At 41.9% G+C, this 24205-nt stretch overlaps 1 protein-coding gene across 2 annotated transcripts in view; it reads left to right on the top strand.

The window, feature by feature from the left end:
- Window positions 1-24205, top strand: part of RPGRIP1L (RPGRIP1 like) — a 73687-nt gene that overhangs the window by 20315 nt on the left and 29167 nt on the right. For both annotated transcript variants that reach the window (XM_070761920.1, XM_070761921.1), the window contains exons 10-18: window positions 2342-2481; window positions 8164-8270; window positions 9674-9721; window positions 11583-11762; window positions 14204-14321; window positions 15352-15804; window positions 18192-18328; window positions 20173-20536; window positions 21863-22056. In XM_070761920.1, coding sequence (XP_070618021.1) covers window positions 2342-2481; window positions 8164-8270; window positions 9674-9721; window positions 11583-11762; window positions 14204-14321; window positions 15352-15804; window positions 18192-18328; window positions 20173-20536; window positions 21863-22056 — 1741 coding nt within the window. The remainder of the gene's footprint in view (window positions 1-2341; window positions 2482-8163; window positions 8271-9673; window positions 9722-11582; window positions 11763-14203; window positions 14322-15351; window positions 15805-18191; window positions 18329-20172; window positions 20537-21862; window positions 22057-24205) is intronic.

Genomic DNA, 24205 nt, shown 5'->3' on the forward strand with positions numbered 1-24205 from the left:
CTATCCTATCCTATTTCCTTTCCTATCCTATTTCCTATTCTATCCTATTTCCTATCCTATCCTATTTCCTATTCTATCCTATTTCCTATCCTATCCTATTTCCTATTCTATTTCCTATTCTATCCTATTTCCTATCCTATCCTATTTCCTATTCTATCCTATTTCCTATCCTATCCTATTTCCTATTCTATCCTATATATATTAGCCTCCAGTCTCCTAATCACCTTTGCTGCTCTTCTCTGGACTCTTTCTCAAGATCTTCTTTATATTTTGACCACCTAACTGGATGCAGTATTCAAAGTGATCCTTACAGTCTTGGGAAAAAAACGGCTTTTCTGACGTGTTTTTCTTTTGGGGGACTAGGAGCTATAAATCCTTTACTTACCCCCCACCCCCCTCCCTGCCAGAATCTCTGCCCTGTTGTGCAGATAACGCTGCCCTTCCACACTCGGATGTAGAACCCTCCATTCCAGGCAGCCAATGCAAGGGGAGGGAGGGGGGTTGTTGGATGCTCCTTCCTTGCCTCCAGCTCTTACCCCGCAACATCTCAATTTCCTGAAAAAGGCGGACTCCGGTAGCGAGCCAAGCGGAACGTCATTCTGACTTTTCGGTTGCCAAAAATGCCTTGGGCTGGCACCGTGGCTGCACTTGATATTTCTATAAAAGTTGCTTCGAGGTAATAGTCTGTGTAAATTCTGTCAGCGGCGCTGAGTATCCTATAAATAAAAAATTAGGGAGCTAAACCTACGGAACATGAAATGAGATAGGGCGGCTGAATTCATTTTCTGGTGCCGAACAGAAAATTGAAGCAATTACAGTCAATTTGCAGAGGCTTAATGAGGAAACACCTGATTGTGAAGCAAGACAGGGCGCCAGAAGGAGCCTCCAGTTGCAGATTGTGTGTGTGTGTGTGTGTATTCTCTTCCTAACATTATTCCTACACTAGGGCAGGGTCCAGTCCAGTGTTTGTGTGTGTGTGTGTATGTGTGTGTGTACGTATATGTGTATATGTTGTGTGTGTGTGTGTGTGTGTGTGTGTTTGTGTATGTGTATATCTGCCAGTCTGCCTGTCTGCCTATCCTTCCATTTGTTTGTTTGTTGGTTTATTGCATTTCTATGCCTCCCCTCTACGAAGACTCCATCTTGTCTGTCTGTTGTGTATCTATCCATCCATCCATTTATTTTGCTCCCTCGCTCTCTCTGTTTGTGTGTATGTATGTGAACCCTGCCATAGGGTGGTGATAATGCTCCAAATCTAGGCCTGCTCCATTGCTCATCCCACAAAATCTCCTGTGTGTGGCCCGTTGACAATGAGAACCCTATGACAATCATTAAGTGTTATACCTCATGATTCTTGACAAATGTATCTTGTCTTTTTATGTACACTGAGAGCACATGCACCAAAGACAAATTCCCTGTGTGTCCAATCACACTTGGCCAATAAAGAATTCTTTCTTTCTATCTGTCTGTCTGTCTGTCTGTCTACCTACCTACCTACCTATCTCCCTATCTATAATCTATCTACCTACCTGCCTGCCTGCCTACCTATCATCTACCTATCTATTTATCTATCCATCTACCTACCTACCTATCTCCCTACCTATCATCTACCTACCTACCTGCCTGCCTGCCTATATGTCATCTACCTATCTATTTATCTATCCATCTACCTACCTATCATCTCCCTTTCTATCATCTACCTACCTACCTGCCTGCCTACCTGCCTGCCTACCTATCATCTACCTATCTATTTATCTATCCATCTACCTACCTACCTATCATCTATCTATCTATCTATCTATCTATCTATCCATCTACCTACCTACCTACCTATCATCTACCTGTCTGCCTGCCTGCCTGCCTGCCTGCCTGCCTGCCTGCCTGCCTGCCTGCCTGCCTGCCTGCCTGCCTGCCTGCCTATCTATCTATCTATCTATCTATCTATCTATCTATCTACCTACCTACCTACCTACCTACCTACCTACCTACCTAATTCATTTCCGGAGCCATCCAGCACCTACACTGGAGGACCTGAATCTGAGCTTCCCACCCAATTGAAAATTCACATGCTTTGCTCCCCAACCACAAACTTGTCATGTTGCCCACTTAGGTTGTGCCAGCGTGGCAGCTCCCCCTTCTGCTTCCGCCCAGGTGGTGGACATATGATGACCTTGAACTACTCGAAATAATGTTTTATGGCTGCATCTGCTTCCTCATGAATTCACCCCTCCCAAGTTCCCATAAACATCAGGCCTTCTATAGATAGTGCAGCAAGCCATTGATTTATCACCAACTTCTGCACCAGCTTGACACCCCTGCTTTGTCATGTTCGATTTCTCAGTGCCTTCGGGGTGACCCACGACCAGCAATGGAAGCTGAAGGAGCAGCAGCTGAAACGGCAGATCGCTCAGCTCGAGGCGGCTTTAAAAGCAGATTTAGCTGAAAAAAACAATATCCTGGACAGAATCAAAATGGAACGAGGTATGCGCCAAGCGTTGCCGATTTCTTTCCGAGTTTTAAAGTCGTGGAGAACATCCAGGAACATAACAAAGGTGTTGTGTGCCAGGCCAGTTTGATCTGCTGTCCAAATATTTGTTTTTCTGGCTAGCTCAGGGCGAAAGAGGAGCCATTTTTCCTGTCTTCTCGCTACTAAATCACTTTAACTAGTAACAGGAATCCAAATTGTGGGTCTTTTGGTTCAAAGTCCTTGATCTACCTCTTCATTCTTACCATTTGGTAAGAATTCTTACCATTCTGGAATCAACTTCCCCCGGAGATTAGGACAGCCCCAACCCTCCTTGTCTTTCGCAAATTACTCAAGACCCACCTTTATCGCCAGGCATGGGGGAACTAAGACATCTCCCCCAGGCTTTTATATTTTATGTTTGGTATGTATGTGCTGTATGGTTTTTTAATTGTTGGGGTTTTATATATCTTTTTTATTATTAGATTTGTTCTATTGTTCTATTGCCTTTTTATTACTGTTGTGAGCCGGCCCGAGTCTTCGGAGAGGGGCAGCATACAAATCTAATAAATAATAATAATAATAATAATAATAATAATAATAATAATAATAATAATAATAATTATTATTATTATTATTATTATTATTATTATTATTATTATTATGTCAGTACAACACAGCAAACGAGATCACTATGCTGGATTTCATATTTCATTACCAGTCAGGCGATTCCCAAGCACCTAAGACTGCGTGATGTAGCGGCGAATTATGTTTGCCGATCCCAGTAAAGCGGCCTTTTGCAATTGACAGATGGAGATTTTGTCAATTCCAATGGTTTTCAAATGTCTGCTGAGATCCTTTGGTACTGCGCCCAGCGTGCCAAGTACCACTGGGACCACTTTCACTGGCTTATGCCAGAGTCGTTGCAGCTCGATTTTTAGATCTTCGTATTTCACTAATTTCTCTAGTTGCTTCTCCTCAATTCTGCTGTCTCCTGGGATTGCAATGTCGATGATCCATACTTTCTTTTTCTCCACGATCACAATGTCTGGTGTGTTATGCTTCAGAATTCGGTCAGTCTGAAGTCGGAAGTCCCACAGTAGTTTTGCTTGCTCATTTTTGACCACTTTTTTGGGCTTATGATCCCACCAGTTCTTTGCTACTGGTAAATGGTAGTTCCGGCACAAGTTCCAATATTATTATTATTATTATTATTATTATTATTATTATTATTATTATTATTATTATTTGGCCTCGGCTGCCCTGAATAGAGAATGTCAGAAGGTTCTTATAAAGCAGTGATGATGGTTAACCTTTTTGGTGCCCCTATGCCAGAAACCAGAAGAGCAGCTGCCCGGCGTGCATACACGTGCCAGAAGGTGATCTTGTACTTTCTAGTGCTCACTGGCCACCTGGTTTTTGGTTTCTGGCACTGGCATTTCATCTCTCTTAGGTTTCTGGTACACAAAGACTGAGTGGCCAGTGCACATGGGCATGTTTGAAACTGGAAGATCATACATGCCTGCCGGGCAGCTGCTCTTCCGGTTTCCAGCGCTCCCAAACATGTAGGACCAGCTGACCCCTGGAACCTGCAGGAGCAATGGGCGACGGCTCATGTGCCCGCAGAGATGGCTGTACTTGCCACTTCCAGCACATGTGCCATAGGTTCCTCATCCCAGTTGTAGAATATAAATGCAACGAACCCATCAGAGACCATCTTGCTGGACTTGCTGGTCTCTCCTTTCTCTTTGGGTGGGAGGCAGGGGATAATATTTGGGGTTTCTTAAGTCAGGTTTTTAACTTATATATAAATGTTTTGAAAACAGTTTTTCATTTTTCAGAAGGGGAAAAAATTAACAGATATACTGATAGTGGTAATAATACACTAATAAATATAACTATATTTATAATTATATTAGCTTATTTATTTTTATTTTTATTATTATTTTATTAATTATTATTATTGTTGTTGTTGTTGTTATTGTTATTGTTATATTTGTATGCTGCCCCTCTCCGAAGACTCACAACAAGCAATATACAGAGTACAAATCCAATATTAAAAACAGTATTTAAAATCCTTATAATAAAAAACACTCATGCAACCCACATAAACCATACATAAATCATAATAGCTGAGGGGTATATCAATTTCCCCATGCCTGGTGACATAGGTGGGTTATTATTGATTGATTGATTGATTGATTGATTGATTGATTGATTGGACTTATAGTCCGCCCCTCTCTGACGACTCAGGGGGGCTTACAGCATATAAAAGAAAACAATATAATACAATGTTCTATTATACTAGCATCCTTATCATTATAGACAACTTTAATATTTTATTTAAACATAAGAATAATCTGTCTTCATCTAATTTCTATCTCTTATCTCTTAACCATTGAGTCTCTGGAGAGGGGCGGCATACAAATCCAATAAATAAATAAATAAATAAATAAAGACCTCCTTTATCTTTTACTTTCAATGTCAATCTATCAGTCTCTGCACTGTCCAATATTTTCCGATGAGAAAAGGCACAATTGTCCCTGATTCCAGACAAAAACCAAAGCTTGTATCCCCACAAGAATATACAGTGTTCCCTCGATTTTCGCGGGGGATGCGTTCCGAGACCCCCCGCGAAAGTCGAATTTCCGCAAAGTAGAGATGCGGAAGTAAATACACTATTTTGGGCTATGAACAGTATCACAAGCCTTCCCTTAGCACTTTAAACCCCTAAACTACAATTTCCCATTCCCTTAGCAATCATTTAGATTATTACTCACCATGTTTATTTATTAAAGTTTATTTTTTTTTAAAAATTATTAAAGGTGGACGAACGTTTGGTGATGACATAAGACGTCATCGGGCGAGGAAAACCATGGCATAGGGGAAAAAACTGCCAAGTATTTTTTAATTAATATTTTTGAAAAACCGTGGTATAGACTTTTTGCGAAGTTCGAACCCGCGAAAATCGAGGGAACACTATATATATATTTCACGTAGCTTATATTTCCCAAAACGGCAACGAGGAAGTAAATCTGGATTGAATTGTAGCAGGACTACAAATAGGAGATGGGGAGGTTTGATGGCTCACTCTTTGCAAATCGCAGCCACGAACCCCCCCCCCCCCCATCCTCTCTTAAAAGGGGACTCTGGTTTTACTTCTAACTGTTGGTGTTTCTTAGAGCAGATCACCGCCCAGAAAACAAGTTGACTCTATAGAGTTGATTGTCTTGTTAAGTGAACAGAGCAAACTTTCTTGTTTTGTTCGCTCTCGGTTTCATTGCTCGTTTGCCGGAGAGCCCTTCTGCAACTTCACAAATTGGTTTGGACGGGAAGAAACTGTTTTGATCCCTTGCCTGCTTCCCAACTCCACTCCCTTCTCTCTTCACACACACACACACACACAAAATCAGATTTGCCGATGAGTTTCAGGTTTTATTATCCTTTAGGTTGGGAACATTTCAGTACTGTTTTTATATGTAATGCTGAAAAAAATTAATTGCAGACTTAAAGAGCCTTTGTCTCCGGGTTCTTTGCAACGTGGAATGCAGGGGTCGGCACCCTCCCGGTATTGATTACAGATGATGATATTAGCGCAAACAGTTTTTGACGGCTGTTTGTTTGATCGGCAGATTATCTTAATCTTTGTTTTCTTAAGAGCCTGTCTTTTATGAGCCTAAGACCCTGTGCTCTGGGTTTTTTCCCCCTAAACTTTGTTTTAAATTAAACCCGAATCCCACCCCCACGCCCAGAAGTTACATTCCTCCATTGGAAGTGTTTTATAGGTGAATAAAAGTCGCTCCCGACTTACGACTGCAATGCAGCCTTTTTTTTTGCTAATGAAGGCATTTGTTAATTATTATTATTATAGCACGAATCCCAGCGACCAGTTAGGTCCCACAGAGTGGATCTTCTCCGGGTCCCGTCAACTAAAGAATGTTGTTTGGCGGGACCCAGGGGAAGAGCCTTCTCTGTGGCGGCCCCGGCCCTCTGGAACCAACTCCCCCCAAAGATTAGAATTGCCCCCACCCTCCTTGCCTTTCGTAAGCTGCTTAAAACTCACCTCTGCCGTCAGGCATGGGGGAATTGAGACCCTCTTCCCCCGAGGCCTTTACAATTCTATGCATGGTATGTATGTATGTATGTTTGGGTTTTATATATATATTAATGGGTTTTTAATTATTTCTAACATCAGACTACTATTGTACACTGTTTTATTGTTGCTGTTAGCCGCCCCGAGTCTCCGGAGAGGGGCGGCATACAAATCAAATCAAATAAATAAATAAATAAATAAATACATAAATACATAAATAAATACATAAATAAATACATAAATAAATACATAAATAAATACATAAATAAATACATAAATAATAATAATAATAATAATAATAATAATAATAATAATTATTATTATTATTATTATGATTATTATTTAGATTTGTATGCCGCCCCTCTCCGTAGACTCGGGGCAGCTCACAACAGTGATAAAAACAATAGATGGTAACAAATCTAACAATTAAAATCTAAAATAACAGTTTTACATTTAAAAACAAAAACAAAAAACCAATAGATAAAATACATACACACAGTCATGTCATGCACGTTTTGCCCCGTTGTGTGACTTTTTCTTGCCACGGTTGTTAAGGGAATTACCGCAGTTCTTAAACAACACACTGGCATTCCTAATAAAGGAATCTCTTTGAGTTCACTTCAGAAGGTTTGTCGTATTTGGGGAGCTGGGTGAGAACGTAGTAAATTGTTCCAAAGCTGTGGCCATCCCCATGTATGTAATGGCACAGCTGGCTTTGAAAGCCTGTTGAAGTGGCTGAATTCTTGCAAATAGCAGCATTGGATGCGATATGTGTAAGTTAAATATGTGGTAAGTTAATAATAATAATAATTAATAATAATAATTTATTGGATTTGTATGCCGCCCCTCTCCGCAGACTCGGGGTGGCTAACAACAATAATAAACACAACATGTACAATCCAATAATAAAAAACAACTAAAAACCCCTATTATAAACCAAACAAACACAAAAACATACCATGCATAGCTTGTAATGGCCTAGGGAGAAGAGCTATCTCAACTCCCCCATGCCTGGCGGTATAAATGAGTCTTGAGTAGTTTACGAAAGACAGGGAGGGTGGGGGCAGTTCTAATCTCCGGGGGAAGTTGGTTCCAGAGGGCCGGCGCTGCCACAGAGAAGGCTCTTCCCCTGGGGCCCGCCAAATGACATTGTTTAGTCGACGGGACCCGGAGAAGGCCAACTCTGTGGGACCTTATCGGTCGCTGGGATTCGTGCGGTAGCAGGCGGTTCCGGAGGTAATCTGGTCCAATGCCATGTAGGGCTTTAAAGGTCATGACCAACACTTTGAACTGTGACCGAAAACTGATCGGCAGCCAATGCAAGTCACGGAGTGTTGAAGAAACGTGGGCGAATCTTGGAAGCCCCACGATGGCTCTCGCGGCTGCGTTCTGCACGATCTGAAGTTTCCGAACACTTTTCAAAGGTAGCCCCATGTAGAGAGCGTTGCAGTAATCGAACCTCGAGGTGATGAGGGCATGAGTGACTGAGCAATGACTCCCTGTCCAAATAAGCAGACCAAACAACCATAGTCGGAGTTCTAAAATTCTGCCAGGTATAAAAAAAAATTTAAAAAGACTTTCTCTTTTTTCTTTTTTTTTTTTGGAGACCAAACTGAAAAGTTGGCCCAGGAGAACCAGGAGCTGCGGATGCTCTGCCTAAAACAGAAGCAACAGCTAGAAGAGCTGAAGGCCCGCGCACATTCTTTCCCCAAGGTGAATTTGTTCCCCTCCTTGTTTTAGAGAATGACTTAGAGAATTAGAGGGTTTTTTAAAATTAACTTATAGTATGACTAGAAGAGAGCCGCAGTGGCGCAGTGGTGAGAGTGCAGTACTGCAGGCTGTTTCCACTGACTGCCGGCTGCCTGCAATTTGGCAGTTTGATTCACCAGGCTCAAGGTTGGCTCAGCCTTCCGTCCTTCCAAGGTGGGTCAAATGAGGACCCAGATTGTTGGGGGGCAAGAGGCTGATTCTGTAAACCGCTTAGCGGGGGCTTGGAAGCACTATGAAGCGGTATATAAGCCTAAGTGGGATTGCTATTCCTCCTTCTCTACCTCTTTCCCTCCCTCCCTCCTTTCCTTCCTTCCTTTCCAGTGGTTAGAATGCAGTAAAACCAAGCTAATTGTGCCAATTGCCAGGAGTTTGATCCTGACCAGTGTATGGTTGAGTCAGCCTTCCATCCTTCCGAGGCGGGTAAAATGAGGACCCAGTTTGTTGGATGCTGAGTCTGTAAACCGCCTTGAGAGGGCTGTAAAAGCGGTGTGAAGCGATAGATGCTCTTACTATCCCTTCCTTCCTTCCTTCCTTCCTTCCTTCCCTCCCTCCCTCCCTCCCTCCCTCCCTCCCACTGGTTTGAATGCAGTAAAGCAGGCGGATTACACCTATTGCCAGAAGTTTGATCCTGACCAACTCAAGGTTGACTCAGCCTTCCATCCTTTTGAGGTGGGTAAAATGAGGACCCAGATTGTTGGGGACCAGAAGCTGGCTCTGTAAACCGCTTAGATGGGGGCTGCAAAAGCACTGTGAAGTGGTGTATAGGCCTAAGTGCTATTGCTGTTGCTATTACAAAAGTAAATGCTAGGGAAATTGGGGAAGGAAAAAGGGAAGTGGATAGTGGGGGAAAGCAAAAGAAAAAAGGGAGAAAAAGGCATTGGTTTCTAACCTTATTTGGTACAATAAAATAAGACATTAACATCTATCCTCAACTTTTTCCTTTTCATAATCAGAGAAACTAGCTATTTCTGTAACAACAAATCTTATGTAATCGGTACAACCCAAAATCAAAGTTTTGGGGTTTTTTTTTGCCATCTCAAGCACAAAGTGCATGAGTGGTTTCCCGGTAGAAATAAAGGCATTTGTGTGTGTGTTGTGTTTTTTTCCCCTTTTAATCAAAAGAGATTTGAGAATGCCTCTTAAAAAGGAGGGGGCATTTTTATATATATTTTATGCAAATGCTTCTTTCTTAAAAGCCCCAATCTGAATAACGGAAGATACGAACGTGTTCATTTATTCATGTTGCCCAGCTGAATGTCATGTTTTGTGGGAATGCAAGAGAGGGTCTTCCCTCCATTATTCATTTCTTGAAGAGAACCTTTTTGTTAATTATTTCTCTGTTTCAGGAGAATGGTGTTGATGCGGCCGACCTCAATGAGGCTCTCACGTTCAAGGTAACTAGCACAACCGGTCGCAGCCCCCCTTCCTCAAGCTCTTTCGCTTCCCACCCAATGGGATCTTGCAAACATCTGGTTTTTGAGATGAGTTCTTCTCATGCTTTGGGTCAATCCTTTGCGAGATCAGGTTTCTTTGGCTCGAATGTGTCCACTGCGTCTCTTTTCTCCAAAAAGACAGAAAGGTAGCCGGATAGGTCAGGTCAGGACATAGGGACAATAGAATAGAGTAGAGTAGAGTAGAGTAGAGTAGAGTAGAGTAGAGTAGAGTAGAGTAGAGTAGAGTAGAGTAGAGTAGAATAGAACAGAACAGAACACAACAGAACACAACAGAACACAACAGAATAGAATAGAATAACAAAGTTGGAAGGGACCTTGGAGATCTTCTAGTCCAGCCCCTGCTCAAGCAGGAGACCCTATATCATTCCAGACAAGTGACTGTCCAACCTCTTCTTAAAAACCTCCAGTGATGGAAAGCTGACAATATTTCAAAGGAAGCTGTTCCATTGGTTAATTGTTCATCACTATTAAAAAAATTCTCCTTAATTCCTGGTTGTTTCGCTGCTTGATTAGTTTCGAACCATTATTTCTTCTTTGATATCAATATAAATATATAGCTCTCAAGTTCCAGGAAAAGAAAGTTCACCCACACTGATTTTGGTTCATATAAGTTCACTTTTCCCTGGGGAAAAAAAATCTAAGAAAGCTCCATTTATGGATGGATGGATGGATGGATGGATGGATAGCTAGCTAGCTAGCTAGCTAGCTAGATAGCTAGATAGCTAGCTAGCTAGCTAGCTAGCTAGCTAGCTAGATAGATAGATAGATAGATAGATAGATAGATAGATAGATAGACAGACAGACAGACAGACAGACAGACAGACAGACAGACAGACAGACAGACAGACAGGGAGACAGGGAGACAGGGAGACAGGGAGACAGACAGGGAGACAGACAGGGAGACAGACAGGGAGACAGACAGGGAGACAGACAGGGAGACAGACAGGGAGAAAGGCAAATTCCTGAATCACCTTTGATGCACCCACCTTAAATATAGCATTCTACAAGCATTGTGTCTTTTTCTAATTATTTCAGACCTGTGTTTAACATCAAATGCAACAACAAAGTCATTTGCAACACTTTGGAAAGGGTAATAAATCTGGTATAGCCCCACCCCATCTGACATCTTCCAGATGTGTCCGATTTCAATTTCCATAATTTGCAGCCAGCCTCGCCCCTGAGAATTAGGATTTTAGGCCAGCACATCTGGAGAAAGTCCCAAGTTCAGGAAGTGGGCAGAGTCTGCCCATTCTCTAGTTGCACCATAGATTATGCATTGATCTTCCATCTGAAGTAGGTAAACACCCAATAGAAAAAGGATGTTTTGTCTGCATCTGAGTTAATGCCCACGCAGATATAGCAAATTGACAGAACAGTGTTTATAAATTGACAGAACTATTAATTCCCATGACTGGGAGATTTGCAATTCAGTTTGCAATGCTAACTAGAGGTAAATTCTGTTACCTTAGATATGCAGAAATTTTGCAGCCTCAGTTTTTATCTGCGGATACCATACCAGCTCTCATTGAAACGACTTTTGGATTCCTTTGAACTCCTTTGAAACTTATTTCTGCATAAAGATGTGTATAGGATTTGGCTCAAAGCAGATTGCTAATTAGTTCTGAGTTCCTCTTTTTTTTTCACCCCACAGAGCACTGAGCAGAATCCCAGTCTTTCAACACAGATTCATTTTAATGCTGAAAAAAGAGAGAGGTCCATTTATTACAATTAAAATGAAAGGGTGTTGGCTTTTTTCTTTTTTTTTAAACTCATTATGAAGCTGTCAACTTTCCTGACCTAGGTTCATAGACAACAAGCAAGTGGAGACCTTGGGTTTTTGGAGAAAGCAGAAAATGACAGCCAAAAGGATTTAGAGCGCTCTGTGCGTGATCTTCAGGCAGTTCATGCGGAAACTGTTCAAGAACTTGAAAAGACCCGCAATATGTTAATTGTGCAGCATAAAATTAACAAAGACTATCAGGTACTTAATTTTCTCACTGCAGCAGAATGTGAAGTATCTCATTGTGCTTGCCTCGCTGTGTTTCTTTTTTTAAAAAAAAATCTCACAATGAGGATTAATGAATCCAATATTTTATGTGCTAACTAACCAAATCTTAATGAGTTGAACTCTACTAGACTTCACTCTTGAAATAAACTTTTCAGTTAATAGTCTAATTCCAGCATGCATCACTCCTCCCCAGGTTTTTTAGCAAGTAGTTTTTTATGCAAAAACAAAACTCTGATTTGCTGACCAAGACCCCGGCCTAATTAAATTAAATGTTTGGTTCTACTGAAGCCCAGCAAATAAAGGATCTTAAAAGGCAGGTTTGGTGTTGGGGATAAATGGCTTAATCTTAAGAGTGCATAACACAGACAAGCATAAAAGTCAAAAATTTCCCAAGCCAGGCTCTCTTTGAAATACAGTGATACCTTGTCTTACAAACGCCTCGTCATACAAACTTTTCGAGATACAAACCCGGGGTTTAAGATATTTTTGCCTCTTCTTACAAACTATATTCACCTTACAAACCCACCGCCGCCGCTGGGATGCCCCGCCTACGGACTTCCGTTGCCAGCGAAGCACCCGTTTTGCGCTGCTGGGATGCCCCTGAAGCTCCCCTCCATGGGAAACCCCACCTCTGGACTTCCGTGTTTTTGTGATGCTGCAGGAGAATCCCAGCAGCACAAAAATGGGTGCTTCGCTGGCAATGGAAGTCCAGAGGTGGGGTTTCCCAGCAAGGGGAGCCTCAGTGAAATCGCAGCATCGCAAAAACACAGAGGTCCGGAGGTGAGGTTTCGAGGACTTCGGTGTTTTTGCGATGCTACGATTTCACTGATGCTCCCCTCGCTGGGAAACTCCACCTCCGGACTTCTGTTGCCAGCGAAGCACTTGTATTTGTGATGATGGGATTCCCCTGCTGGGATTCCCCTTGCAGCATCACAAAAACACAGAAGACCAGAGGTAGGGTTTCCTATGGAGGGGAACCTCAGGGGAATCCCAGCAGAGCAAAAACGGGCGCTTCGGCTGGCAAAAGGGCTTGCACACATTAATCGCTTTTCCATTGATTCCTATGGGAAACATTGTTTCGTCTTACAAACTTTTCACCTTAAAAACCTCGTCCCGGAACCAATTAAGTTTGTAAGACAAGGTATCACTGTATATTCATAAGATTATTCGTTTCCTTCTGTTTCCTCAAGAGAAAGAGTGAATTTTCCTAACCCTGCCACCAAACCAAAGAAGTAAAACCTACACATGGTTTTCCAAATTCTGTGAGCTTCCTTGTTTTCTTGAAGACTTTTCATTACCCAGCTAGCTAACATCATCAGTGTTAGGGTGACCTGTGTATTTACAGGACCGAATCTTGTCCAAGTCTATTGAATGTTGCATGACATATTTCCCAGTTCAGTGAATGAAGGGTGAAGGCTTCCTATCTTTCTCGTCTTCATCCCCCCTAGATAAATATCGTAAAAGCTAATTTGTGACATAACAGAGATATATTTTTTTCCCAATTGCATTCCACTGGGCTTCGGTTTTCTTTTCTCTTTCCATTTCTGAGTAGTATAACTCCGGGAACTTCATCTCCTCCCCAAAAAATGAAAGCCTGTGATATTTGACTTTACTCTATGGCCTCTTATGAGATTTTGCTGATCTCATATTAGTTTGATTCATAAAGGAGACACATAGAAAAGTACCATACTTTTCAGAGTATAAGGTGCACTCCCCCCCACCCCCCCAAAATACGGTGGATATGTTGGTGTGTCTTATACACTGAATAGAGCCATTTTTGTCCTCCCGAAACCTGGCCCCGTGCATCCCATTTTCACCAAAAACAGGCCCATTTTTCACAAAAATGGGATGCAGCAAGGGTTTGGGAGGCCCGCAGAGTGCATCTGGGGTTGGGGAGGGCATAAATGTGGTACATGAGAGGTTTTGGAGGCCTAAAATGGGGCACGCAGATGCTTTGGTAGACCGACAGAGTGTTCCTGGGCACTAGGGAAAGCAAAAACATTTTTTTCCTTGTTTACCTATTTGAAATGTTGGTGTATCTTATACTCTGATGCATCTTATAGTCCAAAAAATACAGTATGTTTTTCCAGTGCAGAATTGGGGATTGGTCATTGCTTGCAATTAGTCATTTTTTAATTCCAGAATAGAATTTAATACCTCAAAGAGGCTTGGGAAGATAAAAAAAATTAGCTTAAACGTCTCTCGGCCAGTAATTTTATTGGTATGCCACCTGGCGAGATAGATGGTTTTTAAATTTGACCACTAAGTAAATAACTAAATAAATAAATAAGTCCCAGTAATTTGGGGGGGGAAAATGACGGTATCGTATTGGGGAAAGGAGATTGGTGGTCAAACTCTGCTTGGCACAACGCGTGGCTTGTAGCCTAACCACCTGTTTTTCCTTGCCCCATCAGGCCGAAGTTGAATCCGTGACACAAAAAATGGAAGCTTCACAGCAAGATTACGAACTAAAGCTGGAACACTACGTCCACCTTCTCGATGTCAGAGCTTCCCGTATTAGAAAATTAGAAGGTAACCTGACCAGAATTCTGATTTTACAGCAGAAAGTTACTGTAGAAAGAGAAGAAAGGGGAGAAAAATAAATGTGGAGATTGGCTATCAAAATTCACTCTTGATCACACATTTGATTGTGTTTCACTGAAAAACTGAAAGTGTCATTGGTGTAAACCAATATTTGTTCTCACTGTCAGGTAGTTTCTCCTTAGTTAGGATTCATTTCTACTTGCTTGCTTGCTTGCTTGCTTGCTTGCTTGCTTGCTTGCTTGCTTGCTTGCTTGCTTGCTTGCTTGCTTGCTTGCTTGCTTGCTTGCTTGATTTATATGCCGCCCCTCTCTGAGAATAAAATTTCTAGAAACAGAGAAACATAGAAGATTGATGGCAGAAAAAGACCTCATGGTCCATCTATTCTGCCCTTATATTATTTCCTGTATTTTATCTTAGGATGGATATATGTTTATCCCAGGCATGTTTAAATTCAGTTACTGTGGATTTACCAACCACATCTGCTGGAAGTTTGTTCCAAGGATCTACTACTCTTTCAGTAAAATAATATTTTCTCACGTTGCTTCTGATCTTTCCCCCAACTAACCTCAGATTGTGCTCCTTTGTTATTTTTGTTCACTTTCCTATTAAAAACATTTTCCTCCTGAACCTTACTTAACCCTTTAACATATTTAAATGTTTCGATCATGTCTCCCCTTTCCCTTCTGTCCTCCAGACTATACAGATTGAGTTCATGAAGTCTTTCCTGATACGTTTTATGCTTAAGAACTTCCACCATTTTTGTAGCCAGTCTTTGGACCCGTTCAATTTTTTCCATATCTTTTTGTAGCTGAGGTCTCCAGAACTGGACACAGTATTCCAAATGTGGTCTCACATTTTGCTGTATTCTAGTTGTGTTTTTTGTAATGTATATGTCATGAACCCCTGTGTATTAGGGATATAAGCTTAGAATTGTCAATTTCTGTGGAAGAGACAAGGAAAAATGTAACTCTCAGGCCCAATTAATTCATGTCCGCCTCCTATTCTTTGCTTTAAACAGCCCAGCTTAAGGATATCGCTTACGGGACCAAACAGTACAAATTTCGACCCGAAATAATAGCTGATGAACCTGTGGATGACTTTGACGAGACGAGGCATTTGGAGAGAGGAGAGAACCTCTTTGAGATCCACATCGGCCGGGTTGTATTTTCCCCGGAAGCCACCAGAACTTTTGGTGACCAAGAGCCCGCCACCTTCTGTACTTACGCCTTTTACGATTTCGAACTACAGACCACGCCGGTCGTTCAAGGGCTCAACCCAGCCTATAATTTCACGTCTCAGTATCTGGTGCGGGTGGACGATGGCTTTTTGCAGTATTTGCAGAAAAGCGCCGCCGCTCTCGAAATCCATCTCGCTCACGGCATAGACTTCGAAACGGCGGCTGCTTGCCAGCTAAGGTTCCATGAGATTCTGGAAAAGAACGGCAGAGTCTGCAGTTCCGCCATCTTGATTGGTAGGCGTCACGTGTTGGCGTTGAAGTTGTGTTTTGGATTGCTTTGGCAACTGTGTTTAAAAACGAATATTATATCTTTAGCATCCCAGCCTCTATGATTACCTAGATCAGTGTTTTTCAACCAGTGTGCCGCGGCACACTAGTGTGCCGTGAGACATGGTCAGGTGTGCCGCGAAGCTCAGAGAGAGAATGAAAGCAAGAGAGAGAGAGAAAGAAAGCAAGAGAGAGAAAGAGCGAGAGAGAGAGAAAGAGAACAAGAGAGAGAGAAAGAAAGAGAGAGAGAAAGAGAACAAGAGAAAGAAAGAAAGAGAAAGAGAGAGAGAGCAAGAGAGAGAAAGCAAGCAAGAGAGAGAGGGAGGGGAAGGAGAGAGAGAGAAAGACATAGAGGGAGGTAGGGAGGGAGAGAGAAAGAGAGGAAAAAAGAGAGGAAGGAAGGGAGAGAAAGAGGGATGGAGAGAGAGAAAGAAAGAGGAAGGAAGGGAGAGAAGGAGGGAGAGAGAAATAGAGTGAAAGGGAGGAAGAGAGAGAGAGAGAGAGTTTTTTTGTCCAAACTTTTTTTAGCCCCCCGCCCTGCTCCGCTCAATGTGCCCCAGGGTTTTGTAAATGTAAAAAATGTGCTGCGGCTCAAAAAAGGTTGGAAATCACTGACCTAGATCACTGTGTTCCAACTATCTTTCTCCAAATGCATCGGTTTAATTAAAATATATGTATATGCTAAACTGTAATTTGGTGGTGGGGCAGGTTGTCCAACACAGTTAGGAAACATTAAGTTGAGGCCGGCTAAATCCATTTGGTGATTGTTGGCGAATGACTGATTTCTTAAATTAGAAGAGGAATACACAATATTGCAGTCCTGTGCACTTGTACTCATGATTAAGTTATGCGGATTTCAGCGAAGCTAATCCATGAATTAGTGTCACTTAACTGATCATGCGTTTATAAATGCGTGTTTACTAGCTTGTGTTCACATTAAAAAAAAACAGCCCTTCTTTTGATATAACTAGGGAAAGATTGTGTTATTGTTGACACCTATTAAGCAGCTGAATCAATTCCATGCTGTTATCATTAAGATCGGGTGAGGAAAGTTAGTGCACAGCAAACTAAAATAACTTGGAGTAAAAAGGTAATATTTGTTAATTATGAATGCCTCCATATTTATATTGGATTATTCCGTGTACAAGCCAGGTCTTATTTCAATAACGCAACGGCAATATGAAATTGCATGGCTATATGAAATTGCCATTGTAGTCTGCATAATTATGGTCTACTTAAGACCCCTGATTCTTTTAGATTGAAATAACGTTATTACAAAGCATTAAAATACCCTCTAACAGAAAGCATTCATTTAAATTCATCAATAATTATTTATTTATTCATTCTATTGAATGGCTAGAAGGCTAATGACAGAGTCAAACATTGGTCATGTTTATTGGTCTGACTGTTTTCATGTAATGTGTCAGAACCACTGAGAAGTGAATTATATTTATTAATGTAAGTTTGTCCATCGCCTAGGCCGGGTCTCTCCAAATTGGCAACTTTAAGATATATTTCCGGTCATAATTCAAAGTGTTGGTTATGACCTATAAAGCCCTTCATGGCATCGGACCAGAATATCTCCTGGACTGCCTTCTGCCGCATGAATCCCAGCAACCGATTAGGTCCCACAGAGTTGGCCTTCTCCGGGTCCCGTCGACTAAACAATGTCGTTTGGCGGGTCCCAGGGGAAGAGCCTTCTCTGTGGTGGCCCCGACTCTCTGGAACCAGCTCCCCCCTGAGATTAGAACTGCCCCCACCCTCCTTGCCTTCCATAAACTCCTTAAAACCCACCTTTGCCGCCAGGCATGGGGGAATTGAGCTATCTCCCCCGGGCCTATACAATTTATGTTTGGTATGTTTGTATGTATGTTTGATTAATAATGGGGGTTTTAAAATGTTTTTAAAATTATTAGATTTGTTATGAATTGTTCTATTGCTGTTCTGAGCCGCCCCGAGTCTACGGAGAGGGGCGGCATACAAATCTAATGAATGAATGTATGAATGAATGAATGAATGAATGAATGAAAGAAAGAAAGAAAGAAAGAAAGAAAGAAAGAAAGACTTCAGTACCTTGTCATGGTTTCATGTAATACACCCATAGGAAACAAAACTCTGAGGCAGGTAGATTCCTGAAATAATAGCTTTATTGGATCATATTGGTGTCAAGCCTGAATTCAATTGGGGTGAGGGATTGTTTGTATCCTTGGCCATTCTGACATGCATTCAGCTTGACAGTTTGGAGCTGAAGGGAGAATAGAGCCTTCAGTCAAACCAGAATTCATAACTGAGGAGTCAACTCTTTGAGCCTGTAATTTTTGACCTTGCAAACCTGCATAAACTTTGACTTGTAGGCTTTGGCAGAGAAATCCAGAATTATGGCACTGTGGAATATTGGGTCAGGTTAAGAGTTCCCATGGACCAAGCCATGAGGCTGTACAAGGAACGTGCAAAAGCCCTTGGCTACATCGCAGCAAATAAAAAGGAACAGGCAAGTTTCAAGGTTTTTTTTAATTATTATTATATTATTGTGATTGTCTCAGATACACTTGTCTTCCTGCCGGCCTTCTGCCGCACGAATCCCAGCGACCAATTAGGTCCCACAGAGTTGGCCTTCTCCGGGTCCCGTCAACTAAACAATGTCGTTTGGCGGGACCCAGGGGAAGAGCCTTCTCTGTGGCGGCCCCGGCCCTCTGGAACCAGCTCCCCCCAGAGATTAGAATAGCTCCCACCCTTCTTGCCTTTCGCAAGCTTCTTAAAACCCACCTGTGTCATCAGGCATGGGGGAATTAAGATATTCTTTCCCCCGCGGCTTCCACAATTTATGTATGGTACGTTTGTATGTATGATTGGTTTTAAATTAAGGGTTTTTAGTTTTTAGTATTGGATTGTCGCACGTTGTTTTTATTACTGTTGTTAGCCGCCCCGAGTCTACGGAGAGGGGCGGCATACAAATCCAATAAAATGAAAAAATGAAAATGAATGCACCTATTGATGCCAGAATCACCAAAGCACGTTGCTTTTTTTCTGTTTCACAATTCACAGTTTTTTCAGGTCCTGTTCTACCACTGTGGCAATTCTTACATGTGGTTCCTCCTTCCAGCTACACAAAGAACCACACAAGATCAGGGGTGTCAAACTCGGTTTCATTGAGGGCAGAATCAGGGTTGAGTTTGACCTGGCGTGACCAGGGTGGGCGTGGCCACCTCGACGTCACTCATATAAAGTATAAAAATCACTGGAAAACTTGTATAAAAACACCGAAGTTTTTAAAGAAGATGTTGGATAACCATCTGTCTGAAGTAGTGTAGGATTTCCTGCCTAAGCAAGGGGTTGGACTAGAAGACCTCCGAGGTCCCTTCCAACTCTGTTGTTATTGTTATTATTGTTATTGTATCAGGAGGCAGCATTCATGAGCTCTGTTTTTGCTGTTAGAGACACCGTAGGCAGGTCCTTTACTGTTTTTAAGGCAACCCCACCGACCAGATCTAAGCATCTCGTGGGCTGGATCGTGTCCCCAGGCCTTGAATTTGACATCCGTGCTCTAGATGTTCTTACTGATAGTTTTATCCACATGACTAATGATTCACATTATTCTGAATTATAGCAGGGTTTTTAAAAATTAAATATGAAGAAACCTAGAACATAATTTTTCAAGCAGGGTATAAACCCTTCCGGAAGTGATCTAGAAAAATACTATGAAAAAAAACCCCCACTTAATAACTGTCTTGCTTAACAACATAAATATGGGGTTCAGTTGTAGGTTACCAGTCGAGAACTACCTGTCTATAATTTCCTGGCCTTCTTTTGACTACAAAACAAATCAGTGACGTGGTTTGGTTCAGAGAACAGGATTAAGTCGGAATCAACCTACAAACTTTACAGCTGTCTTAAGAATTTTTAAGGCATACACCCTACTTTTTGCACTGGTGGTTTTTTTAATGATTATTACAAGCTATATCAGTGATTGGATGCTAATTTAGCCTACGGGTAGATGTTTACTTTTGCAGTTTAAAAATAAAACCAAAAACAAATAAACATTGATTCATCCCTCCCTGTCTTTCGTAAACTACTCAAGACTCATTTATGCCGCCAGGCATGGGGGAGTTGAGATATTCCTTCCCCCTAGGCCATTACAAGTTATGCATGGTATGTTTGTGTGTATGTTTGGTTTTATAATAGGGTTTTTTAGTTGTTTTATTATTGGATTGTCACATGCTGTTTTTATCATTGTTGTTAGCCGCCCCGAGTCTACAGAGAGGGGCGGCATACAAATCCAATAAATAATAAATAATAATAATAATATCCCCCCCCCCTTTCTTCTTGTTAAAATAGCCAGCACTCAATCCTCCCCAAGGCAGCCCTTCAATTGATAGGAACATAAATGAGCTCCACATTACCGTAAAGAATTGTAACGATTTGCCAAGCCGAAAGACCAATCTCCAGCCGAGTCCTTACGTGGTCTACAAGTTCTTCGACTTTGCCGATCACGATACCACCATCATTCCCAGCAGCAACCACCCTCGGTTTGATGATCACGTGGGCTTCCCAGTGCCAATGAATGCAGATCTCGACCGTTATTTGAAATCTGAATTTTTGAATATTTACGTCTTTGATGACGAGGAAACGGAAGATGGGGTTTACGTCGGAAAAGCAAACGTTCCTTTAATTTCGTTGGCCCATGGTAACTCCATTTCAGGTAAAGATCCTGACCCTTTGCTCAAACAGATAATAACTGGTGCCGCTTGTTCTTAAACATGTCCTAATAAAGGAGAATATTTGTAGCTCAGGGTGGAAATGAAGGATGGTGGTGCTTTCTGAGTTGGGTGGTTTTTTCACAAACGTTTCATTACCGAACTAGGTAACATCATCAGTGTTAGAAGGAATTGGGGTTTCCAGAGAAGAGGAAGAGGACTGGGGGATCCTTGATGCCCTCCGAGCTTGGTTGTTTTCTTACAGACGTTTTATTACCCAAAATAGGTAACATAATCAGTACCAGTCTAATGATGTTACATAGTTGGGTAATGAAACGTCTGTCAGGAAGCAACCAAGCTCAGGTGCAACATCAAGAGCCTCCTATAAGCTTGTCCTATTTTAAAATAGTTTATAGTTTATGGTGCAAAATGTCTTTCCAAGATGAAAGATTAGTCAGAAATACTTTTTAGAATAAATCTGGGTGATATCTTGATGAAACTGGTCCTTCACCATCCTACTTCATCTCCTAGCAGGTATTACATAAACTTACGGATTTGTATATAACACCATGCCAGGAGGTTATTTATTATTATTATTATTTATTGGATTTGCATGCCGCCCTTCTCCGTAGACTCGGGGCGGCTAACAACAATAGTATAAAACATCATGTAAATCCAATACTAAAACAATTAAAAAACCCTTATTTATAAAACCAAACACACATACAAACAAACATAGCATGCATAAATTGTAAAGGCCTAGGGGGAAAGAATATCTCAGTTCCCCCATGCCTGACGGCAGAGGTGGGTTTTAAGGAGTTTACAAAAGGCTAGGAGGGTGGGGGCAATTCTAATCTTCGGGGGGAGTTGGTTCCAGAGGGCTGGGGCTGCCACAGAGAAGGCTTTTCCCCTGGGCCCCGCCAAATGACATTGTTTTGTTGAGGGGACCCGGAGAAGGCCCACTCTGTGGGACCTAACCAGTCGCTGGGATTCATGCGGCAGAAGGCGGTTTCGTAGATACCCTGGTCCGGTTCCATAAAGGGCTTTACAAAAATGGTAAATACCCACAATAATCCATACGTTAATCGTATTAACACTTGTTGAGTCGAAACAGCAAAACTAGCCCGACGATCGATCGTTTTCTAGGTGAACCTAGAACCTCATCTCATAAGATTAGCATTGCATTCTGCTGGATTGCAGAGTATCAAAATTAGCCAAGGCTCATTTTGATCGATTCCGAGCATAAGCGCGGCATCTGTTTTGTCGGCTTCCGGAACCCAAATACTAGGACGACGAATGCAATGCGCTCACGTTTGCCTTTGGTTTTTCAGGCACTTTTCAATTAACCGATTCTGAAGGTCATCCCGCTGGCACAGTGAACGTTGAGCTGAAATGGAAGCTGACTTACCTTCCGCCGGCCAGTTGCATTGTAGCTCCAAACCTCACCGATTACATCCAGAACGAGAAACCAGTGAAGGGCCAAGGAGAAGGGCCACCTCTACCTCCATCTTTCTCACCAGTCGCGGTATTCAGCCTTTTGTCCTAGTCCAGAGCTGTGTTCTCTTCACAAGCTGCCCTCTCGATATAAATGTGACCGAGAGGGTCTTCTTCTTGTTGTCATCTCCCAACCTTGGCAACTTTAAGAGCTGTGGACTTCAACTCCCAGAATCCCTCAGTCAACAAAGCTAGCTGAGGAATTCTGGGAATTGAAGTCTATAAGTCTTAAAGTTGCCAAAGGTTGGATATCCCTGTTTGGACCAGTGGGTCGCTATTTTTTCTTCACCACCTTGAAATAGGGGTGAAATTCAACATTTTTCCCCACTGTTTCTGTGGGCGTAGTGTGGGTTGGGTTGGTGGGCGTGACTTGGTGGCAGTAATGGGCCGCTGTCCCCGTGATGGGGGACGCAGTGGGGGGTAGTACATTTATTTATTTATTTATTTATTCATTCATTCATTCATTCATTTTGTCCAATACATAATAAACATTGAAGAGAAAGATATGTAATAACATAAGTAAAGAAAAGAATAGAAGAAAAGATATAAAAGTATAGGTGAACATATTTGAAAGGAAGAAAAGATAAATGAGATAAGGAGAGACTATTGGACAGGGGACGGAAGGCACACTGGTGCACTTATGCACGCCCCTTAAATTTATGCACTATTTATTTAATATTTAATAGTTTTTATTGTCCTTCCTTCTCTAGTACCTCAGTATGATCCTTAATTACTTTTAAAATAGGAAATAATTAAATAGGGTGTTTTACCCATGAATGCTTTAATCGTTTTAAGAATTAGCTAGATCTGAACTTTTATAGCAATTGAGCTACTTGCCTAATCTATTATCATACCGAACCTTGTGGGTTCAGTATAAAAGCTTAAAATGTTACTGTGTTCCTCAACAAATAATGCTGTCTATCATTCGTCCACTCCCACTGGGTCACATGGCCAGCAAGCCACTCCTACCCAGTCACAAGACCATTAAGCCACACCCATAAAATAAGCCACGCCCACATTGTGGCAGTAAAAAAAGTTGGCAGCTTGGTGGGCATGGCAGGGGAAGGATACCACATTTGGAATACTGTGTTCAGTTCTGGAGACCTCACCTACAAAAAGATATTGACAAAATTGAACGGGTCCAAAGACGGGCTACAAGAATGGTGGAAGGTCTTAAGTATAAAATGTATCAGGAAAGACTTAATGAACTCAATCTGTATAGTCTGGAGGACAGAAGGAAAAGGGGGGACATGATCGAAACATTTAAATAGGTTAAAGGGTTAAATAAGGTCCAGGAGGGAAGTGTTTTTAATAGGAAAGTGAACACAAGAACAAGGGGACACAATCTGAGGTTAGTTGGGGGAAAGATCAAAAGCAACATGAGAAAATATTATTTTACTGAAAGAGTAGTAGATCCTTGGAACAAACTTCCAGCAGACGTGGTAGATAAATCCACAGTAACTGAATTTAAACATGCCTGGGATAAACATATATCCATCCTAAGATAAAATACAGAAAATAGTATAAGGGCAGACTAGATGGACCATGGGGTCTTTTTCTGCCGTCAGACTTCTATGTTTCTATGTTTCTATGATACTGCAAAATCTCCATTCCCTCCCTACTCTGGGGCCAGCCAGAGGTGGTATTTGCTGGTTCTTCAAACTACTCAAAATTTTCGCTGCTGGTTCTCCAGAACTGGTTAGAATCTGCTGAATTTCAGCCATGCTTTGTGGCCACAGATCATGGCCATGGACCTCCAAGACTTAAGGGAGATGGAGATTTAATGGAGATGGGGTATGTGATGTCATTGCATCTCCAGGGGTCCATAGACTTCAGGCTGAGAAGCACTCTTGTAGACCAGTGTTTCCTAACCTTGGCAACTTGAACATATCTGGACTTCAACTCCCAAAATTTCTGGCTGGGGAATTCTGGGAGTTGAAATCCAGATATCTTCAAGTGGCCAAGGTTGGGAAACACTGGTCTACAGAGGTCTATGGGAAACACTGTTCTAGACCACACAATGCACAGAGGGGACCTAATAAGGAAACAATCTTCTAGATTGCACAAAGACTTCCTTGTCCCTCATTCACTTATCCCTTACTTTCTCTTTTACATCAGGAGTGGCCACCAAAGCAGGGACTTAGGGACTACAGATAAGTGCCCCATTATCTCTTTAATGG

This window comes from Erythrolamprus reginae, chromosome 9, assembly GCF_031021105.1.
Source record: "Erythrolamprus reginae isolate rEryReg1 chromosome 9, rEryReg1.hap1, whole genome shotgun sequence".
NCBI classification, from domain to species: Eukaryota; Metazoa; Chordata; class Lepidosauria; order Squamata; family Dipsadidae; genus Erythrolamprus; species Erythrolamprus reginae.